General features: G+C 32.5%; 1 protein-coding gene and 1 long non-coding RNA gene across 2 annotated transcripts in view; both read right to left on the bottom strand.

Moving 5' to 3' along the window:
• The window catches only part of LOC134684946 (uncharacterized), an 86,690-nt gene extending 80,338 nt beyond the window's left edge, over window positions 1-6,352 (bottom strand). The window contains exon 1 of the mRNA XM_063544266.1: window positions 6,329-6,352. Within this exon, the coding sequence (XP_063400336.1) occupies window positions 6,329-6,352 (24 nt within the window). The remainder of the gene's footprint in view (window positions 1-6,328) is intronic.
• A 1,512-nt stretch (window positions 6,353-7,864) lies between these two features.
• LOC134683425 (uncharacterized) lies at window positions 7,865-23,114 on the bottom strand. The gene is made up of 4 exons (XR_010101016.1): window positions 23,002-23,114; window positions 20,028-20,200; window positions 8,512-8,535; window positions 7,865-7,962 (listed from the first exon to the last, which is right to left on the bottom strand). It is a non-coding gene; the product is annotated as an uncharacterized LOC134683425 (long non-coding RNA).
• Between the last annotated feature and the right edge of the window lie 256 nt (window positions 23,115-23,370).

Genomic DNA, 23,370 nt, shown 5'->3' with positions numbered 1-23,370 from the left:
ATACAGTTAGGAAGTATCAGACAGCAACCCTTTGACATACAAACTGGAGTGGTATTCATCAGTGTAATGAAGTAAATCACAATATTTCAGTTGTATATAGTTATGAAGTATCAGACAGCAACCCTTTGACATACAAACTGGAGTGGTATTCATCAGTGTAATGAAGTAAATCACAATATTTCAGTTGTATACAGTTAGGAAGTATCAGACAGCAACCATTTGACAAACAAACTGGAGTGGTATTCATCAGTGTAAAGAAGTAAATCACAATATTTCAGTTGTATACAGTTAGGAAGTATCAGACAGCAACCCTTTGACAAACAAACTGGAGTGGTATTCATCAGTGTAATGAAGTAAATCACAATATTTCAGTTGTATACAGTTATGAAGTATCAGACAGCAACCATTTGACATACAAACTAGAGTGGTATTCATCAGTGTAATGAAGTAAATCACAATATTTCAGTTGTATACAGTTATGAAGTATCAGACAGCAACCCTTTGACAAACCAACTGGAGTGGTATTCATCAGTGTAATGAAGTAAATCACAATATTTCAGTTGTATACAGTTATGAAGTATCAGACAGCAACCCTTTGACATACAAACTGGAGTGGTATTCATCAGTGTAATGAAGTAAATCACAATATTTCAGTTGTATACAGTTAGGAAGTATCAGACAGCAACCATTTGACAAACAAACTGGAGTGGTATTCATCAGTGTAATGAAGTAAATCACAATATTTCAGTTGTATACAGTTAGGAAGTATCAGACAGCAACCCTTTGACAAACCAACTGGAGTGGAATTCATCAGTGTAATGAAGTAAATCACAATATTTCAGTTGTATACAGTTAGGAAGTATCAGACAGCAACCATTTGACATACAAACTGGAGTGGTATTCATCAGTGTAATGAAGTAAATCACAATATTTCAGTTGTATACAGTTAGGAAGTATCAGACAGCAACCCTTTGACATACAAACTGGAGTGGTATTCATCAGTGTAATGAAGTTAATCACAATATTTCAGTTGTATACAGTTATGAAGTATCAGACAGCAACCCTTTGACATACAAACTGGAGTGGTATTCATCAGTGTAATGAAGTAAATCACAATATTTCAGTTGTATACAGTTAGGAAGTATCAGAGAGCAACCATTTGACAAACAAACTGGAGTGGTATTCATCAGTGTAATGAAGTAAATCACAATATTTCAGTTGTATACAGTTATGAAGTATCAGACAGCAACCCTTTGACATACAAACTGGAGTGGTATTCATCAGTGTAATGAAGTAAATCACAATATTTCAGTTGTATACAGTTAGGAAGTATCAGACAGCAACCCTTTGACAAACAAACTGGAGTGGTATTCATCAGTGTAATGAAGTAAATCACAATATTTCAGTTGTATACAGTTATGAAGTATCAGACAGCAACCATTTGACATACAAACTAGAGTGGTATTCATCAGTGTAATGAAGTAAATCACAATATTTCAGTTGTATACAGTTATGAAGTATCAGACAGCAACCCTTTGACAAACCAACTGGAGTGGTATTCATCAGTGTAATGAAGTAAATCACAATATTTCAGTTGTATACAGTTATGAAGTATCAGACAGCAACCCTTTGACATACAAACTGGAGTGGTATTCATCAGTGTAATGAAGTAAATCACAATATTTCAGTTGTATACAGTTAGGAAGTATCAGACAGCAACCATTTGACAAACCAACTGGAGTGGTATTCATCAGTGTAATGAAGTAAATCACAATATTTCAGTTGTATACAGTTATGAAGTATCAGACAGCAACCCTTTGACAAACAAACTGGAGTGGTATTCATCAGTGTAATGAAGTAAATCACAATATTTCAGTTGTATACAGTTATGAAGTATCAGACAGCAACCCTTTGACATACAAACTAGAGTGGTATTCATCAGTGTAATGAAGTAAATCACAATATTTCAGTTGTATACAGTTATGAAGTATCAGACAGCAACCCTTTGACAAACCAACTGGAGTGGTATTCATCAGTGTAATGAAGTAAATCACAATATTTCAGTTGTATACAGTTATGAAGTATCAGACAGCAACCCTTTGACATACAAACTGGAGTGGTATTCATCAGTGTAATGAAGTAAATCACAATATTTCAGTTGTATACAGTTAGGAAGTATCAGACAGCAACCATTTGACAAACAAACTGGAGTGGTATTCATCAGTGTAATGAAGTAAATCACAATATTTCAGTTGTATACAGTTATGAAGTATCAGACAGCAACCATTTAACATACAAACTAGAGTGGTATTCATCAGTGTAATGAAGTAAATCACAATATTTCAGTTGTATACAGTTATGAAGTATCAGACAGCAACCCTTTGACAAACCAACTGGAGTGGTATTCATCAGTGTAATGAAGTAAATCACAATATTTCAGTTGTATACAGTTATGAAGTATCAGACAGCAACCCTTTGACAAACAAACTGGAGTGGTATTCATCAGTGTAATGAAGTAAATCACAATATTTCAGTTGTATACAGTTATGAAGTATCAGACAGCAACCCTTTGACATACAAACTGGAGTGGTATTCATCAGTGTAATGAAGTAAATCACAATATTTCAGTTGTATACAGTTATGAAGTATCAGACAGCAACCCTTTGACATACAAACTGGAGTGGTATTCATCAGTGTAATGAAGTAAATCACAATATTTCAGTTGTATACAGTTAGGAAGTATCAGACAGCAACCATTTGACAAACAAACTGGAGTGGTATTCATCAGTGTAATGAAGTAAATCACAATATTTCAGTTGTATACAGTTAGGAAGTATCAGACAGCAACCCTTTGACAAACCAACTGGAGTGGTATTCATCAGTGTAATGAAGCCAATCACAATATTTCAGTTGTATACAGTTAGGAAGTATCAGACAGCAACCATTTGACAAACCAACTGGAGTGGTATTCATCAGTGTAATGAAGTAAATCACAATATTTCAGTTGTATACAGTTAGGAAGTATCAGACAGCAACCCTTTGACATACAAACTGGAGTGGTATTCATCAGTGTAACATGTGTAATGAAGTAAATCACAATATTTCAGTTGTATACAGTTATGAAGTATCAGACAGCAACCCTTTGACAAACAAACTGGAGTGGTATTCATCAGTGTAATGAAGTAAATCACAATATTTCAGTTGTATACAGTTATGAAGTATCAGACAGCAACCCTTTGACAAACAAACTGGAGTGGTATTCATCAGTGTAAGGAAGTAAATCACAATATTTCAGTTGTATACAGTTATGAAGTATCAGACAGCAACCCTTTGACAAACAAACTGGAGTGGTATTCATCAGTGTAATGAAGTAAATCACAATATTTCAGTTGTATACAGTTAGGAAGTATCAGACAGCAACCCTTTGACAAACAAACTGGAGTGGTATTCATCAGTGTAAGGAAGTGTTTCAAGTTTGTTTGGGGCTGTTGTTTGTCTTTTCGTCTGGCCATGGCATTCTTCTTCTACTTCATGTACTTAATGTGTTTTTTTCCGCTGTTTAATTTGGGTATAGGTGTTGGATACATTGATGTCGTGTACTGATGTTTCTCACTGTTTGTGTTGAATACAGGAGTTGTATATATTGGTGTTGTGAAATTATGTTTTGCACTGTTTTTGTGGAATACAAGAGTTCTATATACATTCGGGATGTGTAATAATGTTTCTTAATATTTTGAAGACTTTTTGCAATTAAAGAACCTTAGTGATCACGCTCACATACCCCACGTCCCCACATTGTCATTGGAGAAATTAAATAAGTGCAAGAAAAAAAAATTGTATAAGAAAAAATTAATTTCCTGCCAATATGCACATCTAAATAGTACGTCCTTATTATCTACAAAATTTCATGAAATTCTGTTGTGTGGTTTCAGAGGAGTTGAGATGACAAACTGTTGCAGAAGTACATTGAAGCACATAAGTTCAAAGAGACGTAACTCCTAGAAAAAAAATTGAATCGCAATTTCCCGTCGATATGCACAACTACATAGTATGTCCTTATTATCTGAAAAGGTTTCGTGAAATTCTGTTGTGTGGTTTCAGAGGAGTTGCGATGACAAACTGTTGCAGTAGTACATTAAAGTAAACAAGTAATCCTGTGTTAGGATGCTAACACAAAAGTCACCAAAACGGACCCCACATCATTGTTCTGCGGTATCATTTAAGCCAAATAATGTGTGCGTAAAGTTTTATTCAATATGAAGAATTTTATTTTTTTGACATTTTTGCTGTTTCCATGGCAACGGCGGCCATTTTAAAAATTTCAAACTCAAAAGTCAAGTCTACATAAGTTAGACAACATTTGTTTTAAGTTTCATGAAATTTGAAGCATTTTGATTTTTTCTTATTTTTGCTGTTTCCATGGTTACGGCGGCCATTTTGAAAATTCCAAACTCAAAAGTCAATTCTACACAAGTTAGTCAACATTAGTTATAAGTTTCATTAAATTTGAAGCATTTTGAAATTTCTCATATTTTTGCTGTTTCCATGGTAACGACGGCCATTTTGAATATTCCAAAGACAAACTGCTGATGCAAATTGTTCTCTCCATAATTATATACCATCATATACCATTAAATGTGTGTAGAATAAATTTAACTTTGATGTTCTGGAATGATCCATGAAAATTCACCCCCCTAAAATTATGCCACGAGACCCCCTACTGAAATAAAAAAAGTTCCATGTTGAAGCAGACATGTGTCTGTAAATATTCATAGAAGTAATCATTATTCCATCTACTATACATACAGTAGGAAATTTAAGAAATGTAAAAAAAATTTGACCCCACCCATCTTTGAGCCCCCCTAATTATGCCAAGATGACACCCTGGAATCACGGACATTGGGTTCTGCAACCCCCATGATGCAGACCTATACCCATAAAAATTATAAAGTTTCCATCCTCTACTGCTTCCTAGTTCCAGGTGGGACAGTTTAAGGGGTCACAAAAAGAAGTATAAGAATAATAACTAGAATTGCCATTGCAAGCAATAGCGGATGTCACCCTTCCCCCATTGCCACTAAGAAGTAGCCATTTCAAAATAATAAAACAGTGAATACAGATCTATGAATTGCGATATATCTTTTTGTAAATTTTGAGTTCATTTAGAGGATTGTCAAAAGTTTCACATTTCTTCTGTTTCCATGGCAACGGCAGCCATTTTGGAAATTCCAAAGTCAAAAGTCTAATCTGTACATGCCAGTTAACAATAATATTAAATTTCATTAAGTTTGGAGCATTTTGAAAATATTTGACATTTCTGCAGTTTCCATGGCAACGGTAGCCATTTTGGAAATTCCAACTTCAAAAATCTCATGCAGACCTGACAGTCAACAATCATATTAGGTTTCATCAATTTTGGAGCATTTTGAAATTTTGGAAATTTTTGACATTTTGGTTGGTTACTATGGTAACAAAGACTTTTCCAAAATTTTAGTGGCAGATACCACATTGATTCATGGGAGGGAATATACCATCAGAGTTTAAATGGATTTGACCTACCATTTTAAGAAAGTAAATGCCACTTTTTAAGGTTTTTGAAGCATTTTTACCATTTTTGCATTGTTTCCATGGTAACGGTAGACATTTTCGAAATTCCAACGCCAAATTTCACATCTTCCCGTGTTGCTCATCATTACTGTGAAGTTTCATAAAATTTGGAGCATTTTGATATTTTGGAAATTTTTGGTGTGGTTTCCATGGCAACATAGTAGTTCCAATGAGTGCCAAAAATCATCCAAAAGAAGTATATAGTGGGCACCTACAATGTATCAAAATATAATGATTCTAAGTATAAGCATCTCCAAATAATTAACCAAAACCAAAAAGTGGAATTTTTCACATTTGTTCCGTTTCCATGGTAACGGCAGCCATTTTTAATGGTCTTAAGACCCACTGCAACCCGAAATTTTTTGTTCCTCATTATAGTTTACTATAATCAAGAGTCAGGTTTCATTGTCTCCAAAAAAGCTGCAGGACAAAAATCATTGGAAGAATAAGAATAATAACTAGAATTGCCATTGCAAGCAATAGCGGATGTCACCCTTCCCCCCATTGCCCCTTAGCGGCAGCCATTTCAAAAACTGTTAACAGTGAATGCACATATTTGCATGGCTATACATTTTTCTGTAAATTTTCAGTACATTTAGATCATTTTTAAAAACATGACATTTTTGCTGGTTAACAGTAAATGCACAGATATGCATGGCTATTCATCTTTATGTAAATTTTCAGCATATTCAGAGCATCTTAAAGTATTTCACATTTATACCGTTTCCATGGCAACGGCAGCCATTTTGAAAATTTCAAAGTCAAAAGTCTCATCTTTAATTGTCAGTTACCAATAATATCAAATTTCATTAAGTTAAAACCATTTTGAGAATTTTTGACATTTTTGCAGTTGCCATGGCAACCGTGGCCATTTTGGAAATTCCAACTTCAAAAGTCATATGCAGACTTGACAGTCAACAATCATATCAAGTTTCATCAATTTTGAAGCATTCTGAAATTTTTGCTCCTGTATCCATGGTAACATAGTAGTTCCAATGATTGTCAAAATCACTCAAAACCTGTATATAGTGGACAACTATATTGCATAAAAATTTGATGATTTTAAGTTCAAGCATACCAAAGTTATTCACCAAACCCGGACGTTTTTGGAGCATTTTGACCTTTCTGCATTGTTTCCATGGAAACGGCAGACATTTTGGAAATTCCAACGCCAAATTTTACATCTGCCAAAGTTGCTCATCGTTATGCTAAAGTTTCAAAAAAATTGGAGCATTTTCATATTTTTGAAATTTATGGTGTAGTTTCCATGGCAACATAGTAGTTCCAATGATTGCCAAAATCATCCAAAACTAGTATATGGCTGGCACCTTCATTGTATTAAAATATAATGATTCTGAGTTTGAGCATCTCCAAATTATTCACCAAAAACAAAAACTGGAATTTTTCACAATTGTTCCGTTTCCATGGTAACGGCAGCCATTTTTTATGGTCTTAAGACCTACTGCAACCCGAAATTTTGGGTTCCTCATTATAGTTAACTATCATTAAAATTGGTTCCATTGTCTCCAAGAAAACTGCCGGACAAAATCATTGGAAGAATAATAATAATAGTAAAGAAACAGAGGAAAAGCAATATGTCACCCGACATTGTCGATCGGGTGACATAATAAAAAGAAAAAAAAGAAACGTAGAATAACAATATGTCACCCCAACTCCGTTGAGGGTGCCATAATAAGAAACGGGACAAAAACATAAAGTCTCCAAAACTCCGTTTTGGTGACTTAATAAGTTCAACATGTTCAAAGGGGCGTAACTCCTAGAAAAAAAATTGAATCGCAATTTCCCGTCGATATGCACAACTACATAGTATGTCCTTATTATCTGAAAAGGTTTCGTGAAATTCTGTTGTGTGGTTTCAGAGGAGTTGTGATGACAAACTGTTGCAGTAGTACATTAAAGTAAATAAGTTCAAAGGGGCGTAACTCCTAATAAAAAAATTGAATCGCAATTTCCCAACGATATGCACAACTACATAGTATGTCCTTATTATCTGAAAAGGTTTCGTGGAATTCTGTTATGTGGTTTGAGAGGAGTTGCGATGACAAGAAACAGGACTGATGGACGGAATGACGGACGGACTGAAGGACGGGTCAAAAACATTATACCCTCCGCCACGCAACGAGTTGCGTGGCATATAATAACCAGAAATTAACATTGAATCACTGAACACTAACAAGAGCAATGTTTAACTGATTCATATTGTGTGTACTATATATAATAAATACATTTTACTTCACTTACCAAATCATCAGTTCTACATTCCAAACTAGCTCTGTTCTTTACACATGATTCTACTTCTTTTATATTCCCCTTCTCTGCAGCTGTAAGAAGTTTCTGTAAGCAAAACAAAGTTTTTACAATTTCCTCTAAAATATACAAATGTATTATAAATGTAATAATTGAATTTAATAAGCTACATGTTTATAGTTTTAATAGCTTATATTAAATACAATGACTATGAAGAGGGAAAGAAATTGTCTATAAATTATAATTTCAGATTTTTTTTTAGAAAAATCTTTAGACAATTGTATAATGCATCAGTTTTTAGATGGAGCCTCAGTTTTTGTTGGGGTTAGTATTGTAGGGTCTTTAATTTTCTATGTAATGTTTTGAAGAATGTTTATTTATTTGATTGTTTTTCATTTTTTGCCACGACGTCGTCAGTTTCTCTTCGACTTAAAAGAGTTGTGAATGTCCTTTGATATTTAATGTCTCTTTTTTTGTGTCCTGGAATTTTGAACTAGTATATTGAAATTCTTTTCACTGTAGTCATTTTGATTTCTCCTGTTCTCCCCCTAAGAATACTGCACGCCTGTACCTTTCTGTACATTTAATAAACAACATAGGTCACATGAACACTGACTTTTAAGAAGAAAAACTTACCTCATCCCAACTTGCCATTATATGCTGTAAAAGAAAGATAAATCATAGTATGTTTATAACAATAAGGAGATACAGTATGATTACCAATGAGACAACTATCCACTTATGTTAAAAAAAGTGGATGTAAGCAATTATAGGCAACGGTAAGGCCTTCAACAATGAGAAAAACCCATACCGTATAGTCAGCTATAAAGGCCCCAACAAGAAAAATATGAAGCAATTCAATTGAGAAAACTTACGTCCTAATTTATAACAATTTAACCAATTTACGAAAGACATACAGTGTTCTCCCCAGAAATTTTGGATAGCATCACATTTTGCGTAAAAAAAAATAACTGTTTTTTTTTTAATGTCATTTGTCGCGTCGCGTTGATGCTCTATTTCCTTTATATGTTTTAGTTTATATTGTTCAATTCATAACTGAGAATACAATTAAACTATAAACACAAAAACAGTTGTTTCAGATTATGTTTTCTTTTTTCATTTATAGTTACAGATTTTTTTTTTCCTCTTGTGCCAAATAAAAATAAATATGTGGTTTCAGTTACCCAACAATAACATGAATAAGTCAAATGAATGAATGGTTCATTATAGATCAACCTGTATATGGACCATAATTTGCTATTGGGCTCCGTTTCCTATAACTATAGAAAAGTGATAAAATGTGAATTACTGTAAGAAAAGTTGTAACTACATCTAAAGATGCCATTATTTTTATCAACATACAAGTGTATGCTACTCTTCCCTAGAAAAAAATTTAAAATATACGAATTTCAAAGATTCTGCAACCGTATTTTTGTGTCGTTTCTCGCGTTACTTTTTGCTTCCGAAGAGCCTAACGCTGACTGATTTATAGATAATCATCATCAGCAAATTCGTAACTTTTGCTTTCAAATAACAAAGAACATCGACCAATAAGAATAGTGAGAAGAAAATGCCGAGAACTATAAGTATTTATGTAGCAGATGTAAGAACAGTGGCGTGATTTTTGTGTCCGATTTCGTTACGCAATTTTTAGATGATGTAATCTGCTTTGTTGTAGGGTGGAATCAGAAAAAATGAAGATTTTAACATATTGGGGCATATTGTTTGCCCCATTATATTTAGGAAAGTAAATTAAATGTCAAACCAACAAGTTCAATTCCAGCTAACTTGCAGCCAAATTTCATTTAGATATCTTGTACCAGCCAAAAGTTTTATTAAAAAAACATGTCAAATTTGTCAGGAGTGTGACGCTTTTTGTGTGACAGGATTTTTTTTTAATAATTTACATGTTGAGTAAAAATTATTATGATGAATGCATGTATATGAAGATGGTTTATAATCATTCTTCAATACTAGGTTTTGTAGATTATAGATTGGTGTTATCATTGCACAAATATTATGTAAATAAATATACATAATGAAAAGGTATGTACCAAAAATTAATATTGGCAAAATTTGATAATTTCTAAATTAAAGTGTTATGGTTGTATTTTAAAGGAGTATTTGTGTGTAAAACTGGTAAGTATCTATTGTATACATGTATAAGCTATCCATAAAAGGCTATACAGACATCCTAAGGTGCATAATTCACATATTGGATTAACTTCTATACAAGCACCCAAAAATGTCAGGAGTGTGACAACTGTCTTTAAACATGTACCAAATTTATATAATGCTTTTCATCTTACATTGTTATTTATTTTTCAGAAGCACCTGTTCCATAGAGAAGAAAAACATTTATTGCAGCTGTGATAATTTATATGTTGAATCTACACACTTGATTTTTAGATGTCAGGAGTGTGACACTTTTTTATACATTCATTGACATTGTTTAAATTTTAATTACATATTAAAAAAAATGATCCATTGTTACTTGGTGTCAAAATTTTGATAGAAGAAGGTTAGTAAATACAAAATTTAAACAATATATGTCATTGAATGTATAAAAAAAGTGTCACACTCCTGACATCTAAAAATCAAGTGTGTAGATTCAACATATAGATTATCACAGCTGCACTAAATGTTTTTCTTCTCTATGGAACAGGTGCTTCTGAAAAATAAATAACAATGTAAGATGAAAAGCATTATATAAATTTGACAGTTGTCACACTCCTGACATTTTTGGGTGCTTGTATAGAAGTTAATCCAATATGTGAATTATGCACCTCAGGATGTCTGTATAGCCTTTTATGGATAGCTTATACATGTATACAATAGATACTTACCAGTTTTACACACAAATACTCCTTTAAAATATAACCATAACACTTTAATTTAGAAATTATCAAATTTTGCCAATATTAATTTTTGGTACATACCTTTTCATAATGTATATTTATTTACATAATATTTGTGCAATGATAACACCAATCTATAATCTACAAAACCTAGTATTGAAGAATGATTATAAACCATCTTCATATACATGCATTCATCATAATAATTTTTACTCAACATGTAAATTATTTTTAAAAAATCCTGTCACACAAAAAGCGTCACACTCCTGACAAATTTGACATGTTTTTTTAATAAAACTTTTGGCTGGTACAAGATATCTAAATGAAATTTGGCTGCAAGTTAGCTGGTATTGAACTTGTTGGTTTGACATTTAATTTTCTTTCCTAAATATAATGGGGGAAACAATATGCCCCAATATGTTAAAATCTTTATTTTTTCTGATTCCTACCTTATGTTGATTAAAAAAAAAAGAGAACATATTCTATATATTCAATAATTTCATGAAATTTCGATAGAATTGCCTTCTGGTTTTTGATACTTTTCTTCCAACATGTGATAAATGCATTCATATTATATATTTTTTGATATATATGATATGTGTCAAATATGTCAGGAGTGTGACAAAATCCCAGAAATGGATGCTTTTCTAAAAAGATGATTACTTTAAAAGTGTAGCGTATATTGGTATATTTTTTTTTGCTGATTGTTACCAAAAGTTGCGTCTTTAATGGAAAGGTGTTTTTGTTAATATTCTTAAGTAATTTTTTTCTGTATTTAAACTTTTATAACCAGGTCATTCATAATCTGCCATACATAAAGTGCTAAAACAGGATTTTTTTCAAATTGATGGCGATAATGTATAGAGAATTTGGTATCCAAATGTTCCTTAATCAACCTGGCATTAATAGGAAATATGTTTATGCTTTTAATGTATTCTTAATTGATGTAAATCATGTGTATATGTTTAGTTGTATTTGTTCAAATTACTGATTTTGTTAGTTATTAAAAGTTAAAATTATTCTTAATGTCTTAATGCTTTGTCTGGACACTTAAGTTTCATAAAATAAATGATATGGTGAAGGTGGTGAGACAAATCCTGAACCCCAAAAAATATGTTTATTTTTGACCATGCTCGTCACACTTTTGCCTCATTTTTTCTGATTCCACCCTGTAATAGAATTCTTCAAAACAATATGCAAATATGAACTCTCGCGAGATGTTCAAACAGGTAAATCCGAGATGATTTACATAATTGTTTTGATCTTCGTAATAATTAAGTAAGAAAATTACGTTATCGTTATGCGTTACATTTCACACGAAACAGATATCCAGTTATTTATTAAAATTGTTATTGTCCTTAAGTTCTAATCATTTCCGGTCATACGTGAAACATGTGACTAACATGTGATAACGTCATTACGGCCGGATGTACGAAATACTAGGTCTAAACGTTGTTTTTGTTTCCAACGGGATGTTAGCAAACATAATCTGTAGACTTGTTTCGTCTTGTTTAAAAGAGGAAAATACAATTGTCAAAGAAATTGCGCCAGTGGTCTGTTATTTTTCCTATGTGCATAATGTTACATACGATCCTGTGTGAAAATAAATGCCCTTGTGACTTGACAAAATCGATTTCATATTTAACAGACGTTAGAACACACTTCGTTTCCCGATAATGATGTGAAGAGTCCTTGGAAAAATCAATCGAAATTACGTCTCTTATCATTGTACCAATCCTCGTTGGATTGATTTAACTTCAGCAGTAAATATTACTGGATATTTTAGGTGAATAAATATAATTTAATAAAAAATACATGTTAATATACCGTTACACTTGGAATGTACAAAGATGGAATCTTTGTCACAGTTTTTAATTAATATTTTTTATTCATGTTCTGCAAACACTTATCAGAAACGCAATAAACTTGTCAAAGGAGAAGTAAACTTTTACCATGCATGACTTGAAAGGAAGTACTTTATTGATTTTAGCCCACTAAAGTAGGTTAAAATGTGGAAACCATGTAGATGGTGTACAGGTCACAAGTATCACATTGTGCCTATTTTAAAGATTTTAATTCCAAGTTAAAAGTTTTTTTCTTTACTGGATTTAAAGAATGTTACATTGCCAATGATTTGGAATAAATTGTATATAACTGGAATATCAAAACCAAATATAAATACATTTTTTGGGTTTAAACATCAAGATACATGTACAACGATTATGGTATCCTGTATCAATGAAGAAAATATGGAAAATTCTGAATAAATTGTACTAATTGTTTTCAAAACAAGCACATATTTAGGAGTTTTATAATACTGTTACATTTAAGATGGATTTTAAGAAAAAGTATACTGTTCAGATTATTTTAAGCAGATTTTGCAATAAAATAAAACTAAAAAAATGCTTTCAGTTTCTTATAGTTTCCTGTCAGGTTTAAAAAAAAACTTTAATATAACATTGAAAATAGATTTTAAATATTAACATGAAGCAAGTAACACTAGTAATGGTGTTTATTTATGCCTTTTGAATTATATTGTGCAAAATAAAGAAAATAAAGATTGGTTTCCTGTTTGGTTTCATGTCACGTAAACGGTGAATCAAAATGTATTAATTTTTTCTCGAAAAACTCAATTGTTCCATTCATACTATTCTAACACCAACACAACCCACAAAATAAAAGTTAAAATTTTAGAACTTATAAAAAAGGATACAAAAGGAAACCAAAGGCCGAATACCAAATTATGGTCCATATATACAAAACTAAATATATCGTACACAAAATTAACTGTTTTTTATATTATATCAAGTAAAGATAAAGAAACAAAAAAAAAAATCAATTTAAATTTTTTTTTTATCATGTTTATGAAATTCATTGTTTCATGGCACTCAACATGCTCAATGAATTAGTCCCAGTTGTTTCTTATCTTTACATCAAAATGATTTGTATTTTTAACAAAGTTATCTAACAAATAGTCTGTTAATGCGTAGTTTTCTCTCTTGGTATATTTTTTCTGTCTACTGTCCATCTGTTGTCATTATCGTGAAAATGCGTTTTTTGGTCATATCTGTTCCGGTTCCGATCCGTAGTTTACACAAAAATGTGCAATGGCGGCTGTAGAAAAATTTACGATAATGAGTCAGAGAATAATATTGTTTGACAAGAGATTGTGAATGAATAAGACGCTTTTAATGCATTAAATGGATTAAACATAAAATTAAGCCAATTATGATAACTTTTTAAAGAAGTATTAAACTTATTTAGCTCTAAACCAAAATTCTTGCTCTCATATTACCGGAAGAGAAAGAAAGTAATTTTTGGAGAGTTGAACAAATAAACGACCTTTTTTTAAAAGAAAAAAAATCGTTTCAATCTTTGAAATTTCGTAATACAAAACGTAGATTTCGAATTGTTTTGTGATTGCATTTTTCCATGTCGAAATTGGCGATTGCAGACACGTGGTTTTAGTCATGCCACAAGTGTCAGCTTGGGATATTCGCATCCTAACAGTTATCACCCTGAGGGCAATTAACACCTAGCTATTTAATCTCTAAATTGCCTTTAGTGTCCGACTTAAAGGGATTACAATGAAAGGTGATATAATTTTTATGATCATAATCGATAATAGATGAAAGTTCAAAATTGAGGACAAGTAAAATGGCATCTTCAAAATAATTATAGCGCCGCGGGAATTATTATAGCATCACGGTGAAAAAATATAGCGTCGCAGTACCGCGACGCTATAACAGCCTGGGGAGAACACTGACATATATGACAGACAAGAACCAGTGATAGCCATTGAACTACAAGCTCCTGACTTGGGACAGGAACATAAAGAATGAGGAGGGGTTAAATATGTTTGTATACAGGAGTTGTAATTTTACGAGGAATATTTCAATTGTTGTTGAAATCATGATGTCATATTTAGTTTGCCCCAATACCTTTAAATATTAATGTTGATAAAATCTGTATTTTCTCCAAATTATGATTATCCTCTAACCTTGTCCTTTTACTACATTCCACCATATACAAGTAAATTAGATAAACTTTAAAACAAAATTACTCTTTTTTAAATAGATGCTGTAAAAATGATGTACAAATTTTGCTTACATTTTAATGTCATTGTTGAAACAATCAAGGGCCATAACTCCTGAACAGCATAAAAGATGATTTGCACTATCACACTTAATCTCCATTGTGACATGAGAAACAACAAATATGAAAACTTTAAAAGGTTTGGTTAAATGTTTTGCAAGTTATTACACAGAAATGTCATAAACATTGATTTTTCAATCAATCACAAGGACCAGAGCCATGATAGCACTTAATCCATAATATGAAAATGTAAAAGTGCTGGTAGCAACCATTTGTCGAAATTGGGTTTGTCAGTCAGAAATGTTTTTTTCTTGTTTTTGTAAAATACTGTTAAAAGTAAGAAGATGTGGTATGATTGCTAAAGGGATGACTCTTCACCAGAGAGCTTTCAATAATGAGCAAAACCTTAACCAAACAGCAATCTATAAGTAAGGCTCCAAAATGACAAATGTAAAGCACTTCCAACGAGAAAGGACTGAGAACACACTTATTTCGTAGTGCATTTCTTTTAGACAATAAATTCAAATTAAAAAAATCGCATCTCCTGCATTTCAAAAAGTTTTTACAGTGTAGTGCTACTTTTGGGACAAATAATATCAGAATTATAGAAAAGTCTACCAGCTCTTACTTAAAATATGGCCAATTCTATGTTATAAGGGGTCTATAATTCAGTTTGACAGCTTCAGACATACTAATTCTTGACCTTCTTCAACTGGACAAAATCATTACTTTACATTACAATTCATCACCCAAATCTTTTTTTCACATGTAATATCATCCTCATACTTTATATTTCATGCATAACATAAACTTATAAAGGAATAAATTTGGAAAGTGTATCAAAAAAATGTTCAAGTTATACACTGTTCACACTAGGGACTATATTTGTAGACAACGAAAATCAAAGGACGATAATTGTATCCTCGGACCAACTTAAGGCCAGATTTTTGTACAAATCAAGAAACAAAAAAAACAATATGATATATACATGTACAGCAACTAAAGACATTACCACTGAATTACAGGCTACTGGCTTGTGACCATTTGAAATTGGTTTTTTTTACAATTTTTCCTTAGACTTATATAGTAAATCCCTATGTTCTATTTTTAGCCATGTCAGCCATGTTGGTTGGATGGCAGGGTCATCGGATATATTTTTCAATCAAGATACCCTATTGAAAATTGTAGCTCACTCACAGAGTTTAATTCTATTTGGCCCAGTATATTAAGTGAAGAAGATTTTTGTAAAAGATTGCAAAAATTTATGAAAAATATTGTTAAAAATTGACTATAAAGGGCAACCAGATGCTCCGCAGGGCGTAGCTTTATACGACCGCAGAGGTTGAACCCTGAACGGTTGGGGCAAGTATGGACACAACATTCAAGCTGGATTCAGCTCTAAATTTTGATTGTGATTAAATAGTTGACACAGCATAGGTTTCTGACACAGAATGAATGTGTTCTAATGAACTTAAAATTTTTGTTTTCTCTTAGAGCAATTCACTATGCTGTTGAATATTAATCCTCTCAAAAAAATGTTTGAAGAAATTTTCTTTTTATTTATGAAATTTCAAATGAGAAAAATTGAACCCCATTTTTTACTCACATCCCCCTTTCCCTTATTCCAAAACTAATCTCAATTAAAATATTCTAATGGAGTTTGCAACAATAACTACTCATTTAAATACATCATAAAATATTAAGATGTAAAAAAAAACTGCTTGTAATCACTGAATGGTAAAGATTATTTAAATTTATCAGTTGGTAGTAAAAAGTGAATATACATTGTATATAACAAAGATTTAAGTTGATTCTGGACAAAGAAAGATAACTCCAATTAAAAAAAAAATCTTGCAATAAGATATTTCTTGCTTACTATTCTGGACAAAGAAAGATAACTCTAATTTAAAAATCAAAGCCTGAAAGGCTGTAAAAGCAATTGCTGCCATGTTTATGTTTTGGGGACTTTTTTTTCATCCACATATATTTAAGAATTAAACCTGACAGGAGTGTTGTCTAGTGAGAAGTAAGAAGGTTTTAACTTTATATCATTTAAAGACTTTAGCAGAAAGTCATTTTTAATATGTTTTATATTTCACAAGGAGACAACACGTTTGCCAGGCTAAAGTTGGGGTCAAATATACATGTGCTGAAACATATAACTCCAAGAGAAATTATTATGGATTATCCCCTAGTAGTGTTTGTAACTGGGCAATAATTTCTTTTATTGATTTAATTTTCATAATTAATTTAAATTTAACACTTCAGTTAAAACATTTCAACTTTCCAGACGCAAATGTTGAAAAACGGGAAAGAAACAAAATATTTTACAAGACATAAACATGTAAAAAATAAATATATATTTCAGCTGACTAAAAATATTTTCATAATGTTACTTTGTCATCATTTCTTAAAAACTAAGTCCCAAACATTATTGCTCAGTTGATATGTGTCATCATCATGCGGTACGAGATAACTATAATTCTCATGCAATCCCGAAAAGACGGGCCATCACAGACAAACATGACATTAAATCGTCATTTTACGAACAAGAACAAACAGCTCTAAGTTGCTTTGATATTTATCCAATTTTCAGGAAACATTGTGAAAGTGATCTTCAATATTTCGAAAACATGTGAAATAAAATTGCAAACACGGTGGACCGTCGAGGGTCAACAAACGTAGTAGACTCGTCCATTGGAAAGACGAGGATAATGGTTTCATCATTTGTCATGCATACCCAGTTTTGAATATGATATCCAAAAAGGATGTACTTTTTTTTAATCTATGAAACTAGAAAATTCCAAATTGTAAATATCTCTTCATCTGGACTTGGCATCTATCACGTTTGGACGGGTCCATTTCATTAGAAAGGTGATCGATAAATCTTACGGAGTTATGACAAAAAAGGAAAACAAACTTATTGTTATGTGTTTTTAACAAGGGTTTCGTTCCTCCAAATTATTTGCGCAAACAAATCAACAAAATAGGTCAGTTAACTTTGTCTATTTTTAGATTACAGGTAATCATTTGACACTACGTATAACCTGATAACCTGTGTAGTGATTTTGATTTTACGATAAATTTATGAATGAACGACAATTTTATGAATGAACAAGAGCACCTGACCTCTTTCTTAAAAAAAACACCAATTAAACATATAAAACCGTATATTATAAAAGATAATTCAGTCAAATTTTCAATACTAAATCAACAACTGAAATGATTCCATATTTTGTTGAAACATCGTACGAACGGGAAACGGAATCGCAGGTATAAAAATGCATTTTTTTCACTCGGACGTCTATGTTTTTTGATAGTCAAACGGTTGTCCCCCTAAATACAAAAATACATCTACAAGAACGTATGCTGAAACTTCTTAAATCCACTAACTTTTTTCAAAAGTTTCAAGCTATGTATTGCATTAGAAAACATACATAGGTGTTTAAGAATGACAGACCAGGAGCCTGTTTAACAAAATACTATGGCTTGATCTGGGCGGAGTCTCTGATCTGGGTCACAAAGATGGCCATACGCGACGGCATGAAAGCAATTGCTTTAAAAAATTGCTATTTCACAATATTGTGAAATTAGATATTTCTTGCCATTGCACAATACTGTGCAATTGAAAAGACTTGCTATTGCACAATACTTAATATAATAATTTTAGATTCTGATTTGGACCAACTTCGAAACTGGGCCCATAATCAAAAATCTAAATACATGTTTAGATTCAGCATATATCAAAGAGGCCCAAGAATTTAATTTTTGTTAAAATCAAACTTAGTTTAATTTTGGACCCTTTGGACCTTAATGTAGGCCAATTTGAAAACGGGACCAAAAATGAAGAATCTACATACACAGTTAGATTTGGCATATCAAAGAACCCCATTTATTCAATTTTTGATGAAATCAAATAAAGTTTAATTTTGGACCCAGAGTTGGACCAACTTGAAAACTGGGCCAATAATCAAGAATCTAAGTACATTTTTAGATTCAACATATCAAAGAACCCAACCGATTCATTTTTTGTCAAAATCAAACTAAGTTTAATTTTGGACCCTTTGGACCTTAATGTAGACCAATTTGAAAACGGGACCAAAAGTTAAGAATCTACATACACAGTTAGATTCGGCATATCAAAGAACCCCAATTATTCAATTTTGATGAAATCAAACAAAGTTTAATTTTGGACCCTTTGGGCCCCTAATTCCTAAACTGTTGGGACCAAAACTCCCAAAATCAATACCAACCTTCCTTTTATAGTCATAAACCTTGTGTTTAAATTTCATAGATTTCTATTTACTTATACTAACGTTACGGTGCGAAAACCAAGAAAAATGCTTATTTGGGCCCTTTTTGGCCCCTAATTCCTAAAATGTTAGGACCAAAACTCCCAAAATCAATACCAACCTTCCTTTTATGGTCATAAACCTTGTGTTAAAATTTCATAGATTTCTATTCACTTTTACTAAAGTTAGAGTGCGAAAACTAAAAGTATTCGGACGACGACGACGACGACGACAATGACGCAGACGACGACGCCAACGTGATAGCAATATACGACGAAAATTTTTTCAAAATTTGCGGTCGTATTATAACTCCTTAAGGGGTTGACTGACAATTTTGGTCATGTTGACTTATTTGTAGGTTTTACTTTGCTGAACATTATTGCTGTTTACAGTTTATCTCTATCTATAATAGTATTCAAGATAATAACCAAAAACTGCAAAATTTCCTTAAAATTACCAATTCAGGGGCAGCAACCTAACAACGGGTTGTCCGATTCATCTGAAAATTCTAGGGCAGATAGATCTTGACCTGATTAACAATTTTACCTCATGTCAGATTTGCTCTAAATGTTTTGGTTTCAAAGATATAAGCCAAAATAGACATTTTACCCCTGTGTTCTATTTTTAGCCATGGCGGCCATCTTGGTTGGATGGCCAGGTCACCGGACACATTTTTTAAACTAGATACCCCAAGGATGATTGTGGCCAAGTTTGGTAAGAAGAGAAGATTTTAGTAAAAGTTTACGGACGACGGACGCAGGACGAAGGACCACGGACGCCAAGTGATGAGAAAAGCTCACTTGACCTTTCAGGTCAGGTGAGCTAAAAATGAAAAATGGTTAAGGATGATTTTTAAAGAAACGTGTTAAAATAAAGTCCATAACTAAGTATCAATACAATTAAATACCCAAAGTGAAATCTGTTGGTACAAGTTCTTCAACCGTCAATATGGGATTACATGTGGGCCTTCATCAAACTGTAATTGCAACTTCAGCATGTTATTATTAAGTCTAGATCTGTCTGCAAGGTCTTAATGCCACTTTATATAACATACCCCTTCTGCCACCAGTCAATCAAAATCTGAAAAAAGTTTTAAAATTTAAAACATGTAAACGGATTAAACAGAATAGAGAATGGAAACAAGGAATGTGTCAAAGAGACAACAACCAAAACCAGAGAGCAGAAAACAGCCAAAGGCCAACAATGGGTCATAAACACAGCCAGAAAGTTCCACACCCAGAGGCACACTTCATCTGCCCTCCCCCCCACCCTTTAGTTATTACAGACATACATGTACTTTTTCTGTAATAACATAGGTGTACTATGCACATGATGCATGATTGGCAAACTATGAACTGTTATATCTTTCTATAGTTGAGTATACATGTACATAAAGACAATAGTAATATCAATAGAACTTGTATACATTTTAACAAAACTAATGATGTATATTGTTCCTTTGAAACATGTAAAATACATATGTTATCACAGTTCTTTGATTTTTTACTATACAAATCCTTGTATTTTCTCATGGCTGACGTGTTACTATAGGGCCCCAAGATTTTTGTTTCCCAATAACCCGAATAATTCAGTCCCTCCCCGTGATCGACTCTCCCACTCGCGAGGGCCTGAACTCTTAATACGAGTTAAAACTTTTGCATGAATACGACAATCTTTCGTTTATCGGAGAAAAGCTGTCAATAAAAAAAAAACAGCTACATTTTTGGCCAAAGCGTGGGAGGCAAAACATGACAAAAATGCCCCTAAATGAACAAAAATAAATTCCAGAAAAAAATGAACGCCTTACCTCTTGAATCCACCCCTGAATTATGTACTCATTGTCCATGCCAAGTTGGCAAAACATATATTTTGTTTTTGAATTTCTTAAATACTTCCTGGGTACAGCAATTAGTTTTTCACAGAAGGGTACTTGGAAGATATTGCCAATATATAAGATAATTTTTATTAACCCCAATCATGGTGCCCAAAATTTGAGCTATACAATCAAATGAATGAATTACAAAATAAAGCACAGAAAATGATTAGAATGATTAAAGTACATTTAGACAACAAAAAACAAAAACAACACATGAATACACATTTACACTAATTAACCTGATACAAACCAAGTTATTGACAAAACATAGTTGTTATGGGTGCCACTGTGACCTGGAGAAATAACATAATTCTTTATAGTACTAGGTCTATGGGAGACAACTCCTGATCAATTTTATTTCCTATAATTATATATCTATCTATATTTTTCTTCTATTTATTTCTTTTTCTTTTTTTTTTAAACAACATGCAATATTTTCTATAATTTTCTTTCGTTCTTCAAAATTGGAGTGCAATAAATTAGATAAGTTCGATCTTCAGATGAAAGAATCCAAACAAATTTCATTTCATCAGATAATCTTGAAAATTTTTTGAATTTGGAATTTAAATTAGATAGATGTTGAGATACACAGGTGCTTGAGGACAGGATCCTGTATGAGCCCCATATAGTCCCTCCCCCCCCTTTTTTTTTAATCATAAATCTCAGATTTTTCTATATATATCACTTATTTGTACCATATATATACTAATATACCATATTTATACTCTAAATATGCATGTTTACTATCATCGTGAATCTCGACTATAGAGCGAAGCGAAAGGTTGCCAACTTCGTTTCAAGAAATTGGGGCAATGGTCAGGAAAAATCGTTTTAAAATCTAATAAAATGTCTCTTACCGGTCTAATCAACGAGTACTTCCCACATAATTATCCTTATCGAATATCAATATCCTGACATAATATATTACTGTTTAAACACTTTTAATTAGTTTTTTCGTTGGCGGTGTTGCTGTTTTTTGGTCCATTCAACTTCGATCAACGGAAGTTACAAAACAGCGACATCTGTGTGGTCTTCAGCTCAAGAAGGATAACTCCACATGAAAACGCAGGAAATTAGAAGAGTTCCGGGGTATATGCAGGATAAGAAAACATAAGAGAATTTCGAATGTAAACATTTCGAAAATATCTGACTTTTTCTACCCCGGAACTCATCTAATTTCCCGCGTTTTCATGTGGATGAGGAACCTAACTTGATGTTAATAATCAGTTCTTAATTTTATTTTAATTTTCAAATACAAAGATTTTGTATTGTATGCACACTTTTGATTCTATACGCATTATAAATCAGTGGCGGATCCAGAAATGTTCATAAGTGGGGGCCCACTGACTGACCTAAGATGAGGCCCGCTCTAGTCGCGCTTCAGTGATTCCCTACATAAGCAACCAAATTTTTTCCCAAAAAGGGGGGGGGGGCAAGGTAAATCCGCCTCTGTAAGGGACGACATCAAAAGTTCAATGTAGGATAAAAATCTTAATTCAGATAGTTTTTTTAATGACCCCCCTACCCCCCTCTTAACTTACTTTGGAAAAATTGATTGACCCATATAGATATATGTAAAATCGATGTAGGATAAACAAAATTTTTATCCTTCATTGATCTTTTGATGTCGTCCCTAAATGAAGGTTCATACAAGCTTTTTAAAAAACAATACTTGTTTTAAAACACATGACAAACTTCAGCGCCGCCTGGTGTCTAAAAACTCTTACACTTTTTAAATGCACTTTTTAGCTTACAAATTTGTTTCCATAAACAATTTTACCTTGAAGAACATAAAATCACTTAGTTAAATGATTAATTAAACATTTCTTCTGTACTTGTTCAGAACATTTCGTCTTAATGCGAAGAAGAAAAGATATGGAACCCGGAAATATGTCCATCGACCTGTTGCTGTGTCAAAAATGTCAAAAATATTTTTAAAATGAGCTAAAATGAGTATGTCATTTCTTCACATGAGTCAGATATAACAGAAATATTTAAAACTTACCCTTAAAAAGCCTTCGAAATGACGTCTTCTTGGTTAAAACGAATGTGTTGGCAGTTTGTCGATAGCAGCAACGCGGAAGTTTTGTCAAAACGAGACACTGAATATCGGGATTGGCACAAGTCGGACCAAGAAAACTCGGACCACTTTTAAAGAAACTCGGATTAGATTGAAAGACAAATCGGACCAGTTTGAAACAATGATTGGACCCATTTAAGGACGATTCCAAATATTTTCAAAGACAACTATGACCAATGTGAAACACTGATTGGGTCCATTTAAAACGGTTGATTCAAGGAAAAAAAGGGGGTAGAGGACGTAAGACCCGGCTCCCCCCGTTTGATCGCCAAAAATAATAAATAATTTTTCACG

The sequence above is a fragment of the Mytilus trossulus genome, chromosome 9 (genome assembly GCF_036588685.1).
Source record: "Mytilus trossulus isolate FHL-02 chromosome 9, PNRI_Mtr1.1.1.hap1, whole genome shotgun sequence".
NCBI lineage: Eukaryota > Metazoa > Mollusca > Bivalvia > Mytilida > Mytilidae > Mytilus > Mytilus trossulus.
The sequence above is the reverse complement of the archived record's forward strand: the minus strand, read 5'-3'. Positions and strand labels throughout refer to the sequence as shown.